The 19,461-nt window shown below is 46.2% G+C and overlaps 2 protein-coding genes across 4 annotated transcripts in view; one reads left to right on the top strand and one right to left on the bottom strand.

Annotated features, from left to right (window-relative positions):
* Positions 1–334: 334 nt before the first annotated feature.
* On the top strand, positions 335–1,816 carry insm1b (insulinoma-associated 1b; the record flags this gene model as incomplete). The annotated part of the gene is made up of 1 exon (XM_084310052.1): positions 335–1,816. One exon carries the CDS (start codon positions 335–337, stop codon positions 1,814–1,816), a length of 1,482 nt encoding a protein of 493 aa, XP_084166178.1.
* A 3,647-nt stretch (positions 1,817–5,463) lies between these two features.
* The window catches only part of ralgapa2 (Ral GTPase activating protein catalytic subunit alpha 2), a 249,713-nt gene continuing 235,715 nt past the window's right edge, over positions 5,464–19,461 (bottom strand). For 2 of the 3 annotated variants that reach the window (XM_084310739.1, XM_084310741.1), the window contains 2 exons: positions 16,842–16,966; positions 5,464–8,444 (listed from right to left, as the gene is read on the bottom strand). In XM_084310739.1, coding sequence (XP_084166865.1) covers positions 8,266–8,444; positions 16,842–16,966 — 304 coding nt within the window. In that variant the 3' untranslated portion in view covers positions 5,464–8,265. Of the gene's footprint in view, positions 8,445–11,059; positions 11,106–16,841; positions 16,967–19,461 lie in introns of all 3 variants that reach the window. The other variant, XM_084310740.1, reaches the window with a different exon arrangement.

The following is a 19,461-nucleotide window of genomic DNA, read 5'->3' as shown; positions in this document are numbered from 1 at the left end:
GTACATCTGCTAAGCTATCCGCACATCCTCCAACGAAATCCACCGACCCCGGCTCCTGAGAGCCCCCTCCCTCCCACAACCAAATCCACTGGGATCCGCGTTCCGTCTGATTGGTCGGGGATGCTGCAACAGGGGGCGAGAACAATAGCATCATTCCGGCATAAAAAAGAGTGCAGCTATGCCTTGGAGACGAAAACATTTCAGCAACAGAAGGATCAATAGCAGCGGAGAGATAAAGTCCTATACGCTCCAAGCGAGGCCATCATTTAACAAACCTGGATAATACTCGAGACTTCGCCCTCCTCCTCTCCAAAGTGCCTTTCTACTCGCAAAGATGCCCAAAGGATTCCTGGTAAAAAGAAACAAGAAATCTGTACATGTTTCCTACAGGACTCGTTGTGATGAAGATGACCACCAGGAGCTCCCCACCCCAGCTGCCTTTAGGAGTCATGTGGACTCATCCTCCTCCCCGCCGGTGTCTGTAGTGGCGCGCAGCCCGGACCGCGCGGCAGCATCCCCGCATCTCGCGGCAGACGCGCCGGTCCCGAGGCTCGAGAAGCCGGTGCAGTTCGGCAACCCGGAGGCTGTGTACCAAGCCCTGTACAGCCCCACCCGGCCCGTCAGCAAGGAGCACGAGAGAGGAGGATATTTCGAGCGAAGTTTCAACCTAGGCTCGCCTATTTCTGCCGAGTCATTCCCCACGCCAGCCTCCCTCTCCAGTCTAGACCACATTCTGTTCGCTCCAGTGGACTTGAAAATCGGTACCAGCAACAGTAACCGCGTCGGCACCACCAGCAGCGTCCCAGCCACTACAGCCGCCCGGGCCACCGGCACCAAGAGGTCCGCGACTGACCACCCTGCTGAGCGCAAAACTAAACCCGCACCCAAGAAACCAAAAGCCATTAGAAAACTCAATTTTGAAGATGAGATGACGACCTCTCCCGTGCTCGGTCTCAAAATCAAAGAGGGACCGATCGACATCAAACCAAGGACGCAATCAGCCGGAGACAAGCCTTTGGGAGAGTTCGTCTGCCAACTGTGTAAGGAGGCGTACGCGGACCCGTTCTCCTTGGCCCAGCACAAGTGCTCTCGGATCATCAGGGTTGAGTACCGGTGTCCCGAGTGTGACAAGATGTTCAGTTGCCCCGCTAACCTCGCTTCTCACCGGCGCTGGCACAAGCCGCGGGTCCCGAGCGCTGCACCAGGGATGATGCCACCTCAGACCATCAAATCTGAAATCGCCAAAATGCCCCCCGGTGTCAAGTCCATCTCTGAGGAAGCCAAAGACATGCGAGCCGACCTGCTGAGCGACAGAGACACCCCGAGTCCGGGTGTGTCCGAGTCGGGTTCAGAAGATGGTTTATACGACTGCCAGTTCTGCGGGAAGAGGTTTAAGCGTCAAGCATACCTAAGAAAACACATCATGGGACACCAGGCCTTGCAGAAGAAAATATTCGAGGAGCACGCGTTTCAAAATATCGACCGAGTGGAAGAACAGGCTCCCGTGTCGTCATCATCATCTTCTTCATCATCATCATCATCCTCCTCCTCCTCAGAGGAAACCTCAAACCAAAGTCCCCTTAATTTGAGCCCAGTGGACTGCCTGCTCTGCCCAGTGTGCGGGGAGAATTTCCCCAACAGGGCCAGCCAAGAGAGACACCTGCGTCTCATGCACACATCCCAGGTTTATCCCTGCAAGTATTGCCCCGCCACTTTCTACAGCTCACCGGGACTCACCCGGCATATAAACAAGTGCCACCCCTCGGAGAACAGGCAGGTGATCCTGCTTCAGATGCCGGTGCGCCCCGCCTGCTAGAGAGAAGACAAACGTGTGCCTTTGACAGGGAAAGAAATGTGGCTTTGGAGAGAGAGAGAGAAAAGAAAGCAAGATTTTGTGACGCTCATTGCCATACTGTGTAGGCCATATGAAAGGCAGGGCAACTTGATGTTTAAATGGTATTTATAATGAGCTGTCTTTTTCCATGCCAATCAGTGATCGTTGAATGCTTATATCTTGAATTAAAATAGGCCTATTTTGAGATTTTCTTCTCAAATTAGTTTATCAAAAGAATACAAAGCGTTAGTTTGACTGTTAAAGGGTATTTTTCTAGGACAGCACACGTGCTCAAGTATAGCTTCTAGACCTAAGAAATGTTTTATTTCCCATACATCTTTGTTTCATCGAAGCCTTTTTGAATTCACCGACTGTGATTGCTGTAGGCTATCACTATAGCTTTATAGTTTGTGAATGACAGAACTTACCAACTTTGTCTTGATTAAAAAAAAGTTAACTTATGAAACATTCCCTTCTATAGTAGAACCACAAATGCCTTTAGAATACAAATAGGCCTAGACTAAATAGCCTACATACACATCCAAATTCCGCTGTACAACTGCCTTAAAAAGTCAACATAGATTGTTTTAATTTTGGATGCTGGCACATATTTTATTATTGAAGATTGTTGCAATATTTTCATCATAATTTTATTTATTTATTTATTATAATTATTTTATGTAACTTATTGTTGTGTTGTGTGGTTATTCTGTGAATCGTTCTGGCAGTTTACATGTCGTAGCCAAATGTTTTGTCAAATTTGAGTTGTGATTGTCGTGGGTCGGTTTTAATCTTCAATCTGCACAGCTCTTGTAAAACGTGAAGCTCTTATCTTAGATGCAATCTTTTTTAAGGACAAGTTATTTTCTTAAATGTTGGCTTTTATAGCGCTTTGATTGTATGTGTATATCGTTGTTGTCTATCGAAATAAAAAATATTTTCAAAATGACATATCTCTCTGTGATATTTAACTTCATCAGGGTGAACAGCAGTGGAATGTGAATATGCATGCAGGCCATCCTCTTTGAGACATCCGTTTGTGGGACATAACATAACCATATAGGTTATAGAATCATTTATTATATTAATTACAAATTAATAAGCCAATGCGAGACTATAGTCTAGTTATGTGGGACATTCAGTTTGGTATTTCGTAGATTTAAAATAAAAAAAATTGTATCTCGCGGAGACTCCAAAGTAATAAAAACTTTTAAACAGTTACAACCAAAATGTTCATCGAAATTATGGAATAAATAACAATAAACTTTAAACAAACAAACAAACGGTCCACATAATAAAAACATTTCAATGACAAGCAGTCTAAAAAAGTTTCTTTGGAAGAGACACGTGCGGCTTCTGTGAAGCGGCTTCTAGTAAAAGAAAGAACAAAAGAACAATGATCACGAAGCCATAACTCGGATTTATTGATTCTCAATTTATCAGGCTTATTTAGACCACACACTAAATCATATAGCTGCAGTGGCTCAAAATACATTGTTTTGCTGCCATAAAGAAGCACTTAGGGCCCAATCATAAATTCCCCTAATACCATGTCAGGACATGACAGCCGGACAAAGAGGTGGTGGATTACAGCTCACCTCTGGAGCGGAGAAAGATCCATCTAGACCGGAAGACTCGCTGAGTTCGATTTTTTCTGCGCTCAGGGGGAGAGAGCAACACAGCGACCCGACCCCATACACATAGTGGCTATAACTTCTATAGCTGAACAAACACCTTTAACACATGAAGTCAATTGCAATCAAAGTGAGACTGTAATCCATTAACCTTTAGCAAACTTCAGACTAATGTGAACAAAATACCAAAAAATTCAGCTTTGAAATATGTTTTTCTTATATGTGCACTCAGACGGCTCAGTTTGTAGTATAGGCATATATTAGGTGAACACATCAGTGGCTTCCATGGCCATAAACACACTTTAAAAATGTTTTTGTGGTGGTGGTGCGGGGGTCAGATTCATAAATCTGTGATGTACACCTCAAGAATAACTTGGGAATGATGGAGGAGGCATGGACAATATCCAGTAGTCTACAATTTTCTGGATGAGCGGGCATTCTCTGGTTTAAAATTAATAACAACTATAAAGCTCCCTCAAAGTTCACAGACAACATATTATGCATCTCCCATTCATGGACACTGGGCAGCTCCAGACTGCACATCAGTATGATGCCACACGTTACATTTGGTATCCTATGATTTCTAGCTTCAGGAGAAAGTAATATACTGCTTGGACTAATAGGTCATAATAAGAATTCCATATACGCATTATTAAACAGAGAGCAATCCCCCTTTGCTTTTACACCCTAGAGATGGTGTAAATCCAGAGATGTGCAAGACTATAGACAGAGTACTATATAGTATTGTATATTAGTACACTGCACAGTATTGTATATTGTATGGTAACTACGTCTACGAACATTGTACATATGTCTAAACTGAACACTGTGACCTCTTTTTTTTCTTCTAATTTTTACTATGTTTTTATTTCATACTTATCTTGTCATGCACAGTCTCTGGAGCGCAACAGTAAGAAGCATTTTGTACAAAAGTATTCTGTACTTCTGTATGACAACTATTAAAGAAACTTGAAACTACTATATTATGAAATGTATACTAAGTAATTACATTCAATATTAGCCATAGTGTAAGGGGCATTCAATTTACATTGTCATTTAGCTGACGCTTTTATCCAAAGCGATTTACAAGTTATGTACAAGTCAGCAGGAATGGTACAACTCTTTCAGCTGAATAACAATGTTCATCAAACAGTGTTAAAACTTGGGTGCATAGTAGTATAGAGGCAAGGGAGATTATTTAGTGGAAAAGTGCATGATAGTATAAAAGACATTACGAAGGTTAGTGTTTTTCTTTCTCTTCATTTCAGATAATTTATATAAACTGCTTCAGAAAATCGGTCTGTATCAGTGATGGGAGCAAACAGTGGCTTTATGTGAAAACGAAGCAGGATTAAGGTTGTGCCTTTCTTACAGCAGACCTCTCCCTCCCGCTCTCTTTTGTACACGAGGGGCTTTGGGGGCTCCAATTATGGTCAAGTGCTCTTCTGGAGTCTTTAGTGGGCCTGGCAGGGCAGGGCAGGGCAGCCCTAGAGGTGGCGCAGACGCTGCACCTGTACCTCCCGGTGAGACTCCATTACGCCGGCCGGTCTGCGAGCAGCGCTGAGCAGCAGCAGGGGAGACAGATGGGAGGAGGGTCAGGTTACCCCTGCTGCTGCTGCTGCTGCTGGGCTGCGGGGTCAGAAAGCCCACAACAACAGCATCATCGTGTCAGCAGCACCCCCCCTTAATATACACACACACGCACACGCACACACGCACACACACACACACACACACACACACACACAACCCCCCAATTCAACCCACCTTCCTCATCCTTCTTCCTAATCAAAACCCCACCCACAGATCTCCAAAAACCTCTTAGGTTACAGAGCCAACCTGTCACGAATTATGGAGAGAAAAGAAGAAAAAAAAGACAACAAGCCAGCAAACACAAAGAGATGTGTAGAATTTCAAATTGATTTAATGAAATGTTTTCGATTTTCACATTTCTAATAAAGATAGTAGGACTTCGGTCATTTAAAAACAGTTCGATATGTTGACAAGTAATGATGAAATCTTCAAGCTTTTTTTTTTTTTTTTCTTCCTCTTATTACAAAGATTATATTACAGGCATTAATATATTTATATTCCGAGGGGACTGGAGCCCTCGATTTGACACAATGTACAAGGATTCCTAAACCAAAAACAAACAAACAAAAGAAAGAAAATAAACTAGAATTAACACTAGTTCTGTTGTTTCACATGAGAAGGACCCCGTCTATAAGACACAGTCCTCGTCCGAGTCCAAACCAACGCCTCCAGCTCCTATAGACTCCCATAGAATAACAATGAACCCATCCACAAAAACATCAACATCTACAATCTAGAATATTAACTCCTATTGTATGAACGTCCCCGGGTGGTTCTCTATCGTGGCTTTTGGGAAAAGTGAAAAAGCATTGATCTGATCCAGGTCAATAGGTCTCTATACATTCTTCAAACAAAACAAAGGAAATGCACACGTCATGCACTTCCTTCTGAACAAACTCCCACTTTAAGATAACTCCCATGTGTTACGCTGGGGGGAGGGAAAGGGGGGAAGGAGACTTAAGAAAGTGAGGTGTGAGACGTGGAATACAGTGACATTGAGAGAGGATGTGGAGGTAAGGCATAGTAGTGCAACAGATGGAGATAGTGTTGCAGCTCTGGGCGTAGCTGAGAGAGCTTGCGTGCGTGTACAGTAGTCTTATGTGTGTGTGGTAACACCTGGCTACCATGACGACCCAAACGGGCAAGTTGGAGAGCGGGCATATAAAGAGCACCAGCTTAGCTGTTGCTAGGAGGGTTGCTAGAGTTCAGCTCTGGCATGCCACGTAAACCCCCCCCTCACTCACACTCACACACGCTCCTCCTCGTGCCCCATGAGGCTACTTGGACCGTATGGGAAAGAGAAGTCGCTGCAGCCATTTTTAGTCCAATTCACAGAGAACGAGAGCACCGAGACGCCACCTCAACTAGACTCCATCTAGACAAAGTACCCCCCCCCCCCTCCACACAGTCTGTTCATTTACACTGGACAGGAGGAGCACGAGACGTGAGGCTTCTCACTTCTTTCACAGTTTGCTGACGAAGACGTGCTGTGATGCGAGAAGGCAGAGCTGGCCGGTCCACGGTTAGTCTCGGACAATGAAGACGATAAACAAAAGGAATCAAATTATAGGTGAGAGGAGGTGGTGGGAGAGGATCTCAGAGGACAGACAGACATTACACAGGCACTGTGAGAAGCTCCTTCAGAAACACATATACCCACTCACTCACGCGCGCACACACACACACACACACACACACACACACACACACACACACACACACACACACCAGTGCATGGAGTTAAGATTCACCTGAGGCTCCGGCGGCATTTTTCCTCTAAAACAGCACATGGATACATAATAATACAACACAACAGCAAAATAATCAAATAGTAGTCTCTCTATGTACAATCAAGAAAAAAAAAACAGACACATCAGCAAATAAAATTTAAAGCAATTTACATCCAAGAATAAAGAGAGAGAGAGAGCGAGAGAGAGAAACATTCAAAATGCTAGTTTTTATCAGTGACAGTGAGAGTGCAAAAGACAAAGTCAGGAACGCTGGAATGTCATTATTCTCGTAGCTTTTCACGGGATGAGGGGGAGGCGGGGGAAACCGATGGCGAAAGGAAATGGATGGGAGGAGCTGATTGGATTACAGGATGGAGTCAACGACATCAGAGAACAATTAAAAAATGCAGTCTCTCCTCATTCCGGCCAGAGGTGCATAAATCAAAGCATGACAGAATCCATCGGAATCCATTTAAAAGAAAAAAAGAAAACAGAAATAGGGAGGATAAAAACAAAACAAAAACAAAACAAACAAACAAACAAATTTAGATTGAGCTCAAGTCAGGAAAGACATGATTGATTGTCCACTCTGGGTTCAGAACCATATATATATATTAAAAAAAGAGCCTGCTAGTAACGCACTTGCAGCGCTGGTGGTGCCAGGGAGGGTGCAGGTGCAGGGAGGGCGCAGGTCGTGGTAGCAGGGCAGACTCCCCTACGGCTCAAAGTCCTTTCTCCTCCGTATAGGAAGACTGTCCAATAAGAGACATTGGGGGCTCCGGAGACCGTCCCAGACAAAACACTTAAATATCATCCCGTCTACAACATAGCGAGACAAGCAGTGTTTCACACAGCAGGTGGAAGAGAGGGAGAGGGGGGGGGGGGGGGGGTGATGTATAAACGGTGAGTAATGCTTTCTGTTGTGCGCAGTTTTCTAGCGTTTGCACAATTTACAGTGGTCTCTCATTCAGTGCTTTTTGTTTTAGCGAGTTTAGCAGGACAGCCAGACAGGAACAGTCTCCCGTTGCTCTTAGTATTTGTAGAGGAGCCTCTTCAAGAGCGGTTCTCATGCCACGGCTTGGAAAACGACACCACGGCGTGAGAACAACGACGACATTATTAGCATCACAGGTTGATTTAAGACTCATCAGTCAGTGGATTCCTACGCGACGACTCTCAGGTGAAACCTCTCTCGGAATGAACATAAATAGCTTAAGTCTCATGTTCATCTCAATTAAGCAGTTCAACGCCAACACAATTGGAAATGTATCACGGTAAATCAATAATTGCCACTTAAATAAAATTTAAAAAAGAAGAAAAAATTGCAATGTGCTCCAGTTACATGACATAGACAAAGAGAAATATAAGACATACGCTAAAACTCTGCAGTCGCGAGGGGTTTCATGAGGTTCATAGATTAAAGGATAGGAGAGTGTATGTGTATGTATGTGTGTGTGTGTGGGGGGGGGGGGGCTCAGTTGGAGGATTTGCTTATGGCGCTGGCCGATCGGCGGAGTTTTCCAGAAACTCGGTTCTTTGTGGCACGGGGCATGGTGGGGGACACCTGGTCGACAGAGTCTGTTGTTGTTGTTGTTGCGGTTGTTGTTCCTACGGCAACACTGAGCTCCGCACTCGTGCTGCCACTGAGGGAGCCTGGGGCGCAGAGATGGAGGGATGGGAGAGAGGAGGAGAAAGAGGGGGAGGGAGAGAAAGAGTGGTTGTCAGACATGGGAGATTCCACAGGGTCTGTATGTGAGCGTGGTATATAACCCAGCATGCTCTGCCATGCACAAGACCACTCCCTCAACCCCAAAAGAAGATCAAGGACCTTGCTTTTTCAATGGTCACACTTCCACCCACGATTATAAAAACAGAACACTCATACAAATTACTAAAGAAATCAAGAAAATTTGTAGAAACTGTGATCGGACTTCATTGATTTCACCCTTGCAAAAAATAAATAAAAGAAGAATATATATATATATATATATATATATATACATATATATACACATAGAAAAATAATCATCTGTGAATAAGATCAAAATATTTGAGTGCAACGTGAACGTCATGCCTTCTTCACATGCTTGGGCTGAGCAAGGCCTGCTCACAGATGCTGCGTGTTTTCTCTATCCAAGCATGTTTCCACAAATGCTTGTAAGATTTAGAAAATAAAATATAAAAAAAAGAGAGGGCAGGTAAACCCATTTAAAACCACATGCTACAAAAAACAATATTCAGTGGCTATGTAACGGTCAGATGCATTGTATGAATATAAAATTGCATATTATGTTGTGGCTGTGACCATGTGGAGCCCCCCTTTTGTTCAACACTTCCCCCATCTAAGAGAAAAACTCGGAGTTGACGATTACGGGACGGCGTATGGTGATAAGTGGGGGTGGAAAGCTGCAGAGGACAAACAAAATTTGTGTACATCCCCTCCCCTTCCCAAATACCCCCCCCCCCCCCCCCTCCACTCTAAACCCCCACCCGTCTCAACCATGCCTCCAGTTTAAACAACTTTCCTGCTTTTGTCAAGGTGGCATCTGGTTGCCTATTTTCTTTCCTATCCTCTTTTTTTTCTCTCCTCCTCCTCCTCCTCTCTCCTTTTTCTGAAGCATCTCAAGTTGCGGCGGCTAAAAGGCCTGGCAGATGGCTGGAGTAACAGACACTCTGCAGAACCCTGGTCACCAGCAGCATCCTCTGCTGCCTGCATGGGGGGGGAGGAGGCTGGCCTGCCGAGGGGGGTGTGTGTGTGTGTGTGTGTGTGTGTGTCGTAAAGGGAGGTGGGGGTAATGTGGGGGATTCTAACATGCATTCTCAAAAAAACAAATCTGCATATGAATATAAAAAGGGGGGAGGGGTTTGGCTAAACAAGTGGGCGGGCCTACCCCCCCCCCACCCTGTCCAACCAACAGGATAAATCTAGCATTCCTGCACCCACTCTACCCATTCCTACACTAAGACCTATATAGCCTTCACTCTCCTACACCCCCAACCTCAGGGCCCACCTGCCTGCCTCTGCAGTAAATGGATGTGATGGACGGGAGGGGTTGGGGGGGCAGCTGTGGAGTAATAGGTCTACCCTACCAGAAAATAAAATGCATTCTACACAGACAGACCTGCCGCCGCTCTGCCAGCCAGTAAACATACTGTACTAGTAGTGACCACTCAGCAGCACTTAGTGAGCGTGTATCAGGTTGTATCAACTTCGGAAATCATGTTCCATGGACATGATGTGACCTTACATAACAATTAACCCTGAGAGACTGGGGGAAAAACACCGGCCCTAATGTATCACCATCATCATCCCCGTCATCATCATCACCCAGCGTTTCTTGCCACGGCCTTGTGGTGAGGAGAGGGAGAGAGAGAGGGAGAGAGGGGGGGGGGGGGGGAGAGAGGGTGACAGCAGAGAGGAGAGGAAGAGAGATAGAGCAGAAAGAGAATAGATAGGAGAGAGAAAATAGCAGAGACAGACCAGAAAGAGAGAGAGGGGGAGAGAGAGAGAGAGAGGGTGACAGCAGAGGAGAGGAAGAGAGATAGAGCAGAAAGAGAATACAGATAGGAGAGAGAAAAGAGCAGAGACAGACCAGAGAGAGGGAGAGATGGGGAGAGAGAGAGGGGGAGATATAGAGAGAAGAGTGATAAGAGAGAGCAAGGGAAAACAAAGGCAGTCTTTAAATGGGCCTGCCCCCCCCCCCCACCCATTGGTCCCCTGCAGCAGTTCAAACAAGGCTTTGGACGACAAAGACACCTTCCAGGGCAGCAGGTGTTAGTCTCAGAGTCTGCCCCAGGCAAACAGGCACACTCGGACAGGAGGAGACCAGGGAGGGGGATGAGGGGAAGAAAAAAGAAAGGAGAAAAGTGTTTGCTGGGAGGAGAGATAAAAGGCACGCCACATGCAGAAAAAGAGAAAGAGAGAGAGAGAGAGAGAGAGGAGAGAGAGAGGGCGGGGGGGACCATAAGTGTAGCCGTATTGTTCATGCTGCTACTTAGTCAGGTGCTAATTGTCCCCACAGTGCATCGCTCTAAATGACCAGCCTGCGCCCTAAACGGTAGGACACCCCCCCTGCAAAAACAACAGCCCCTACATCTCTTCCCTTTTTTGTTGTTGGTCAAAGCGCTCTGTAAATAAAGCCGGGTTAGTAGTGAGTAAAAGAAGGAGGGTAGATCAGCCGGGATGAGTGGAGCAGCGAAGGGGGGAGAGGTAACAGTAGACCCTGAGGCCTGAATAACAAGCTTCCGGGTTCCGACTCGGGGCTTACCTTCGTGAATAACAGTTATCGGACCTTAAACATATTTTGTTTTAATCTAAAAAAAAAAGAAGAAAAAAAAGAAGAGTAAAGCGTCACGTGAGAGAGAAGAGTCACACAGGCAAGAAAACCACACGGGCAGCTGAACACGACAGCGCTGCTTGAGTCACACAGGCAAGAGTAGTGACTTGTATCAGTGACAAGGTAAGGGGGGGGGGGGGGTCAGACAGCTCTGCTGTGGGTTAGTCGTCACTGGAAGGGGTTACAGGTGTACAGGGTTAGCGGATATAAAATGACGGGTTAATAACAGACAAGCGCCGCTTCCAAAGAAGGGAAAATCCTGAAGACGCTGGTGACTGACAGTACCTGATGAATCCGTCGCGTTCAAAAGACCTCGTTGATTTCAATTAGGGAGGCGCCTCTTGTTCACCCCGGACGTCCTAAAGGTTTATTTACGGGTGGATATGGACCTCCCATTCAATCTATTACTTCTACTGAACAGTATAGACTTAGATCATTATGGTTTGTGGTCATTGTATAGAAAGGTCAAGACTAAGGCTGTCAATCGATTAAAATATCGGATTAATCTGATTAATCGCATGATTGTCCATAGTTAACTCGCGATTAATCGCATATCTTTTATCTGTTCTAAATCTACCTTAAACAGATATTTTTCAAGTTTTAATACTCTTATCAACATAAAAGTCAACCAATGCTTGCTTTATGCAGCCATTTAACACAAAAGGATGACCCTCATACACTGCAAATTTGCATCAAATTCAAAACAGAGTGATGCACAAAATAACTTAATAATAATTTAAAACAATGAATAAAGTGTGCATGAAATAAGGGAAGAAAAACGTTAGGAACTTGTTACATTCACCCGCACAAGGGCTGAGGACTCACACCCCCCACCCTCTCTCTCTCACACACACACACACACACACACACACACACACACACACACACACACACACACACACACACACACACACACACACACACACACACACACACACACACACACACACACACACACACACACACACACACACACACACACACACACACACACACACACACACACACACACAGCTCTTTCTCTCTTGCCCCTTCCTCATCTCTCACCCCCCCTCTCCATCTCTCTCTCTCTCTCTCTCTCTCTCACACACACTGAGTCAGAAATAAACATAATATCAATGAGAGTATCAATAATACACCTGAGTGAAGTCTAGAAAAAAAAATAAAAAAAAATTAAAAGTATCTCGCGTAAAAAGAAATGGTGGCCTTAAAATAATTGTGCGTTAATGCGTTAATAACGTGTTAACTTTGACAGCCTTAGTCAAGACATAACCCCATTGTATGTTCACCATTCGAGAGATCTAATGTGTGTCTTGGTATCGGATTCAGAACTTCTCCTGAAACCAGTATTGGTGTTGGCGCATCCCTAGTTTCCCTATTCTATATGCATAATAAATATATATATATATTAGATAACAGAATTTGGTGAAAAACGGTTAATAGGTGAGATTATGTCTTCATCATTGGTAATGGTTGAAACAACAGTGTTGAAGTGGTTAAAGTCTGCACAGCCTTCAGCCTTCCTGAAGAGGGGGTCCTCAGATCGGGGAGTGTAGACTTTAACCACTGGAGAAAAAGGTTTGTTTTGTTTTTTTAACATTACTTTCCTATTGCTGGGCACAGGAATTGGGTTGGACATTTAGTTTGAGGTTCTTAGTACACCAAAATAGTACCCCAAACTTCTGAAAGCAAAAGTTATGAATGTAAAAATAACCAAAAAGGCAGTGGAAGTTGAACAACATAGCAGCACAGTGCATCACATAGCAGGGACGGGGTGCATTGAGGCAGTGAGGGTGTATCTATACGAGAGACGGGCCACAGCTCATGCACAAAGCCGTATGAGGGTGAGTGGGGGTGCTCATGAGCTTGGAGTGAGAATGGACGTCTGGAATGAGGTTGCATTCAGGAGGCTGTGAAGAGCATTGGCAAGTCGGACGACATGACAAGCGGGATGAGTTGACGAGAGCAAACCTGGGTTAGACACTCCATGGGAAAACAATGCAGCCCTACAAGTGCGCTTCATTCAGCCTCGCACACGCGCGCAACCTGTCCACCCGGCGGAGAGCAAACCTCTAGTGAACTGTAGACACCATTTCCTCAAATATTTTGTAGTTGAAGAAATGGTGTCTGCAGTTCACACGACACAGAACACGTCTGTACATTTTACATCCGATTAAAACGTGACCTCCTGACAACAGAATTACAGGATTCAGGTCAAAATGTATGAAATTAAACCTTTTTTTTTAAATAAATGTTTACTTCCACAATGACGAGGAGCAGAATGAAGCGCACCTGGAGGCTCTGGTGATGAGTGAGTTAAGTGAGCGAGGGGTTGGTCGGGCGGACCGAGACGGGGCGTCATGCCTAGAGAGGAGGAAGCAGGCAAAGAGTCTTACAGTCCAGCTTGGCCCAGGGGTACTCCATGTCCCAAACCATCCCCGGCCAACGCCTGCAGGCTGTCATGGAGCATGGATGACATGTTAGTGGTTGGGAATGGGAGCCGAAGCAAGGGCGGATGAGACGGACAGGCGAGCGCACACGCGCACACACACACACGCACGCACGCACGCAGAACAAAAGGCATGGAAGGGTAACAGCACATGGAAGACTAGGCGTGAATGAGGTGTATTGAAGCCAGGCATCACAGCCACACTGAAGCTCTGCTCGATGGGACACAATGGGCCCCGCGGCGGCGGCGACGCAGAGCAACTGTATTCCGTGAAAACACGCGGGATCTGCAGTTAACGGGCCAAATAGATGACAAGACACTGTACGGAAACACAACACAACCCCCTGTGAAAGAAGTGACGACAAAGGGTCGACGAGAAGACAAAAAACACAAAGACACGAAAAAGCAGCTGCACCTGGCAGGTCTCTGTTGTGTGTGTGTGTGTGTGTGTGTGTGTTTGCGTCTTTGCGTGTGTGTGTGTGTGTGTGTGTGCATCTCTCTCTTGTTTAGAAGCTTGCCAGGTGAAGGCTGCTTGCAGGCTTAGGCTGATTTGTGAAATTGCTCTACAGCGTTGCAGTGATGCTGGTCCCAGCTGACCGATGCCACAAAACCCACTGTGGATAAAGTCCTAGTTACAAAAAATGGATGGATGGACACACAAATAGACCACGGACACACAAACACACGCAAACGCACGCACGGACACACTTATCCATGTTAATCTATTTACGCAAACATATTCCGGGGAAATACAAATTGCCGTTCGGAATGAGTTTCCGCCGCATTGGAGGAGGCCGGCGTAGCGGCAGAGACTTCATTACGTTACAGCCTCTCACATTAGCCCCACGCTGCCAAGCTGATCCTTCATTTAGTGGGCCGGAGAAATTACTCTTATTCTGGAGGCGAACCTCCCTCACCTCCCTCACGGTCCAGGGGGCTAACCTCCCTCACCTCGCTCTCGGTCCAGGGGGCTAACCTCCCTCACCTCGCTCTCGGTCCAGGGGGCTAACCTCCCTCACCTCACTCTCGGTCCAGGGGGCTAACCTCCCTCACCTCGCTCTCGGTCCAGGGGGCTAACCTCCCTCACCTCGCTCTCGGTCCAGGGGGCTAACCTCCCTCACCTCGCTCTCGGTCCAGGGGGCTAACCTCCCTCACCTCCCTCACAGTCCAGGGGGCTAACCTCCCTCACGGTCCAGGGGGCTAACCTCCCTCACAGTCCAGGGGGCTAACCTCCCTCACGGTCCAGGAGTCTAACCTCCCTCACAGTCCAGGGGGCTAACCTCCCTCACAGTCCAGGGGGCTAACCTCCCTCACGGTCCAGGGGGCTAACCTCCCTCATGGTCCAGGAGTCTAACCTCCCTCACCTCGCTCTCGGTCCAGGGGGCTAACCTCCCTCACGGTCCAGGGGGCTAACCTCCCTCACCTCCCTCACCTCGCTCTAGGGGGGCTAACCTCCCTCACCTCGCTCTCGGTCCAGGGGGGCTAACCTCCCTCACCTCGCTCTCGGTCCAGGGGGGCTAACCTCCCTCACGGTCCAGGGGGCTAACCTCCCTCACCTCGCTCTCGGTCCAGGGGGCTAACCTCCCTCACCTCGCTCTCGGTCCAGGGGGCTAACCTCCCTCACCTCGCTCTCGGTCCAGGGGCAACAGAAGAGCCCCGGTGCTGAAGTAGTCGGCAACAACAGCATCAGCCTAACACACTAGAATGAGCGGCGGAGGCTAATTATGAGCTTTTCTTACTCTCTCTTTTCATTCCCCAGTCCTTTTTAAAAATTCTCTTTTCGTTCCCCAGTCCTTTTTTCCCCTCTCTCCCTCCCTCCCTCTCTCCCTCTCTCCCTCCCTCCCTCGGCGTGCACCTTCCTGTGGATGAGGAGGTGACAGGAGGTCATGGAGGAGAGTCTTTACACCTCCACAGGAGAGAGGGAGCAGCGGTATGGTAATGTGTCCGCCTGTCCGCCACCTCCCGCCTGCCGTTCAATCGCCTGCTTATCACACCTGCCTTCCGGGGGGCCGGGAAGGACGACACGACACACACAAACACACGCACGGACAAACACTGTCAAAAATTCAGACATAACAGTTCATTTTCACATGCCAACACACGCAACACAAAGGCTATATCCACTTTAAAAAACACACGCACCCACACGCGAGACGTTTGACAGATGTGAAAATGACAAGACATCCAGGGTATTGACATGGTGTATTGTACGGTATTGTGGAGCCGTCCGTGTGACAACAGAGAGAGGCACGGCTCTAATGGTGTGGAAAAGTGAGGCCTTGCATTGATCCAGGTGCTGCTGCAGATCGATCAGAGCCCGTACGAGCGAGGCGCGTGAGATAAGACGTGTTTTTCCAACCTATTCGCCGCGGCGCGATAAGAGCTGTGTGCTGGTGTTTGCTCGCTAGTATAAGCTGCCGCTGAATCCTCAACGTGGGGGTGGGTGAGGTTTTCATGATGCACACACACACGCGCACATTTCTAGACATTGTAGATTTAGCGCTCGTTGCATCACATATTTTAGTATATGCTAATCATTTAATAATACTATTGTTAATAGCAGAGTGGTGCTGAAATTCAGACCTGCATAGACACATACACACACAAACATGTACGGTACACATGTACTCGCACACATACAAAATAAATACAAGCATACACACACACCACGATGGCCATTTAACAAGGCAGTTTATATTTATGGAGAGTACTTCCATGGAGAAAATGCAATTTGTTTGAAATACAGAGAGATGAATGGGAGGGAGGAAGGAGAGAGCGGTGGCTTGAGGAAGTGGAGAGACGCCGGGCGTTTGAAGCTGCTCAGACAGCGTGAAGAGACCGGCCTGTCGTTTGATATTCATCAGTGTGTGTGTGTGGGGGGGGGGGGGGGGGGGGGGGGGAGAGAGAGAGAGAGGGAGAGAGAGAGAGAGAGAGAGAGAGAGAGATGGAAGGGAAGAAGAACGAGAGGGCAGGTGTGCTGTGGAACAGAGACTGAAAGATGATGAGAGAGGGGGGTAGAGAGAAAGAAGGAGAAATAGAGAGAGAGAGAGATAAAGGATAAGAGGATTAAGAAGAAAGAAGAGAGCGAAGGAGATAAAGAGAGATGGAGTGTCGGGAGGTGATGTGGAGGAGATGGGAGTGAAGGACACAGAGAGAGGGACAGAGAGGGAGAGAGAGAGAGAGAGAGAGAGAGAGAGAGAGAGAGAGAGAGAGAGAGAGAGAGAGAGAGAGAGAGATGCAGAGGAGGTGTGGTCCATCTCTCACCTGTCCCACTCATTGGATAGTAGCTGGGCGAAGGGGAGAACACCTGCGAGGCAAAGTCCTCAAAGGTCATGACCTCTCGGTGGTTCTGCACGATGGCTTCCAGGTAGAGCGCCCGCTCCTCATAGCTGATCAGACGTCGTTAAGGACAAAGGTGGAACGAGAGAGACTACAGAGAAGACATATACTGACACACATACTGTAGCAACATTAGAGCACATAGTACTGTAGCAACATTAGAGAGCACAGTACTGTAGCAACATTAGAGCACATAGTACTGTAGCAACATTAGAGCACATAGTACTGTAGCAACATTAGAGAGCACATAGTACTGTAGCAACATTAGAGCACATAGTACTGTAGCAACATTAGAGAGCACATAGTACTGTAGCAACATTAGAGAGCACAGTACTGTAGCAACATTAGAGCACATAGTACTGTAGCAACATTAGAGCACATATGTACTGTAGCAACATTAGAGCACATATGTACTGTAGCAACATTAGAGCACATAGACAGTACTGTAGCAACATTAGAGCACATAGTACTGTAGCAACATTAGAGCACATAGTACTGTAGCAACATTAGAGCACATAGTACTGTAGCAACATTAGAGCACATAGTACTGTAGCAACATTAGAGCACATAGTACTGTAGCAACATTAGAGCACATTGTACTGTAGCAACATTAGAGCACATAGTACTGTAGCAACATTAGAGCACATAGTACTGTAGCAACATTAGAGCACATAGTACTGTAGCAACATTAGAGCACATAGTACTGTAGCAACATTAGAGCACATAGTACTGTAGCAACATTAGAGCACATAGTACTGTAGCAACATTAGAGAGCACATAGTACTGTAGCAACATTAGAGAGCACAGTACTGTAGCAACATTAGAGCACAGCTGTCAAACAACTCATTATCAACTGAGGCGAAGCGCAGCTGACTTATCAACATGATAAACTAACGACTAGCAAGGAAAACACACAGATGACAAGTGCAAAACTTTCACCCAAATTTTGCTATTGCTTTTATTTGATATGGTTGGCAAATGACCATAGTATAAACGGAAGAATCAATTTGTAGGTGTGCGTTAAAGGGTTTTAAGGCACTTAAAGGCTGCGCTGCTTGCTGCGTGGTTCTTCGCCTCCGTGTCGTGCCTTAAAACAGTTTAACACACACCTACTCGTTGATCATCCGTTACAGGTTACAGGTTGGGTAGTGGATGCATTGAGAACGGTTATTAAACATGAGCTGAACCACGTGTAGACCATGTGACAAGCTGCGACCAGTCTGGCTACAGGACATCTCCCCGTTAACTGTGCTATACTTGCTGCCTTGATGTGTACTTCAACCTGAGCACTGTAGGCATTATCTTTATACAGTTTATACAGTAGAACAAGGATGTGTCCATCGGACATACTGTGTACAAGTGATGTCTTGTCAAAGTTGTACATTTAGAAATGTTATCATAGTGCCACCATCTGGTGGATTGATGTGATATTTGTTGTGAAGCATTGGCATGTTAATATCCATCAGTGGAAAATGTCACGTCTCTGTGATTTTTGTGACTAGATTCTTGTGGCAGAACAACACAAAACGTTGCACACCTCTTCCCTATTGTGGATCATACATTTACAAGCGCCATTTCGTTGAAGCTTTTATCCAAAGCGACGTACAAATTGTGAACAACAAGTCCGAAGGAGGGGTAACAGTTACACGTCTGGCAGCTAAACGGTTGAAAAAATAATGGGGGGTAATGGAGGGTCTCTGGCAAAGTTGTATTTTGGTCTTGCACTTCTCTTTCTTTGTTATGCTATGCAAAGACTAGGTGATAAGTGCCGGGTACTTGGCGCACGGCGCGACAGTAGAGTGAAAGTTGTGAGCGCATTTTTGTGTGTGCGCACTTCTGCTCAGCGAACTGCTAGGATGGCGTGGTACCGAGTGGTACCACCACTGCATCACTGAGAGTAAGGACAGGTAAAGTAAAGAGTAAGGACATGTAAAGTAAAGAGTAAGGACAGGTAAAGTAAAGAGTAAGGACAGGTAAAGTAAAGAGTAAGGACAGGTAAAGTAAAGAGTAAGGACAGGTAAAGTAAAGAGTAAGGACAGGTAAAGTAAAGAGTAAGGACAGGTAAAGTAAAGAGTAAGGACAGGTAAAGTAAAGAGTAAGGACAGGTAAAGTAAAGAGTAAGGACAGGTAAAGTAAAGAGTAAGGACAGGTAAAGTAAAGAGTAAGGACAGGTAAAGTAAAGAGTAAGGACAGGTAAAGTAAGGACAGGTAAAGTAAAGAGTAAGGACAGGTAAAGTAAAGAGTAAGGACAGGTAAAGTAAAGAGTAAGGACAGGTAAAGTAAAGAGTAAGGACAGGTAAAGTAAAGAGTAAGGACAGGTAAAGTAAAGAGTAACACCAGGTAAAGTAAAGAGTAAGGACAGGTAAAGTAAAGAGTAAGGACAGGTAAAGTAAAGAGTAAGGACAGGTAAAGGACAGGTAAAGTAAAGAGTAAGGACAGGTAAAGTAAAGAGTAAGGACAGGTAAAGTAAAGAGTAAGGACAGGTAGATATGTGTAAAATCCTGTGTGAAGTGGACTTATGGTATAGAGGTTATGGCTTTTAAAG

The sequence above is a fragment of the Notolepis coatsorum genome (assembly GCF_963971535.1).
Source record: "Notolepis coatsorum genome assembly, chromosome: 3".
NCBI lineage: Eukaryota > Metazoa > Chordata > Actinopteri > Aulopiformes > Paralepididae > Notolepis > Notolepis coatsorum.
Note: the sequence above shows the minus strand (reverse complement) of the source record. Positions and strands in the feature narration are given on the sequence as shown.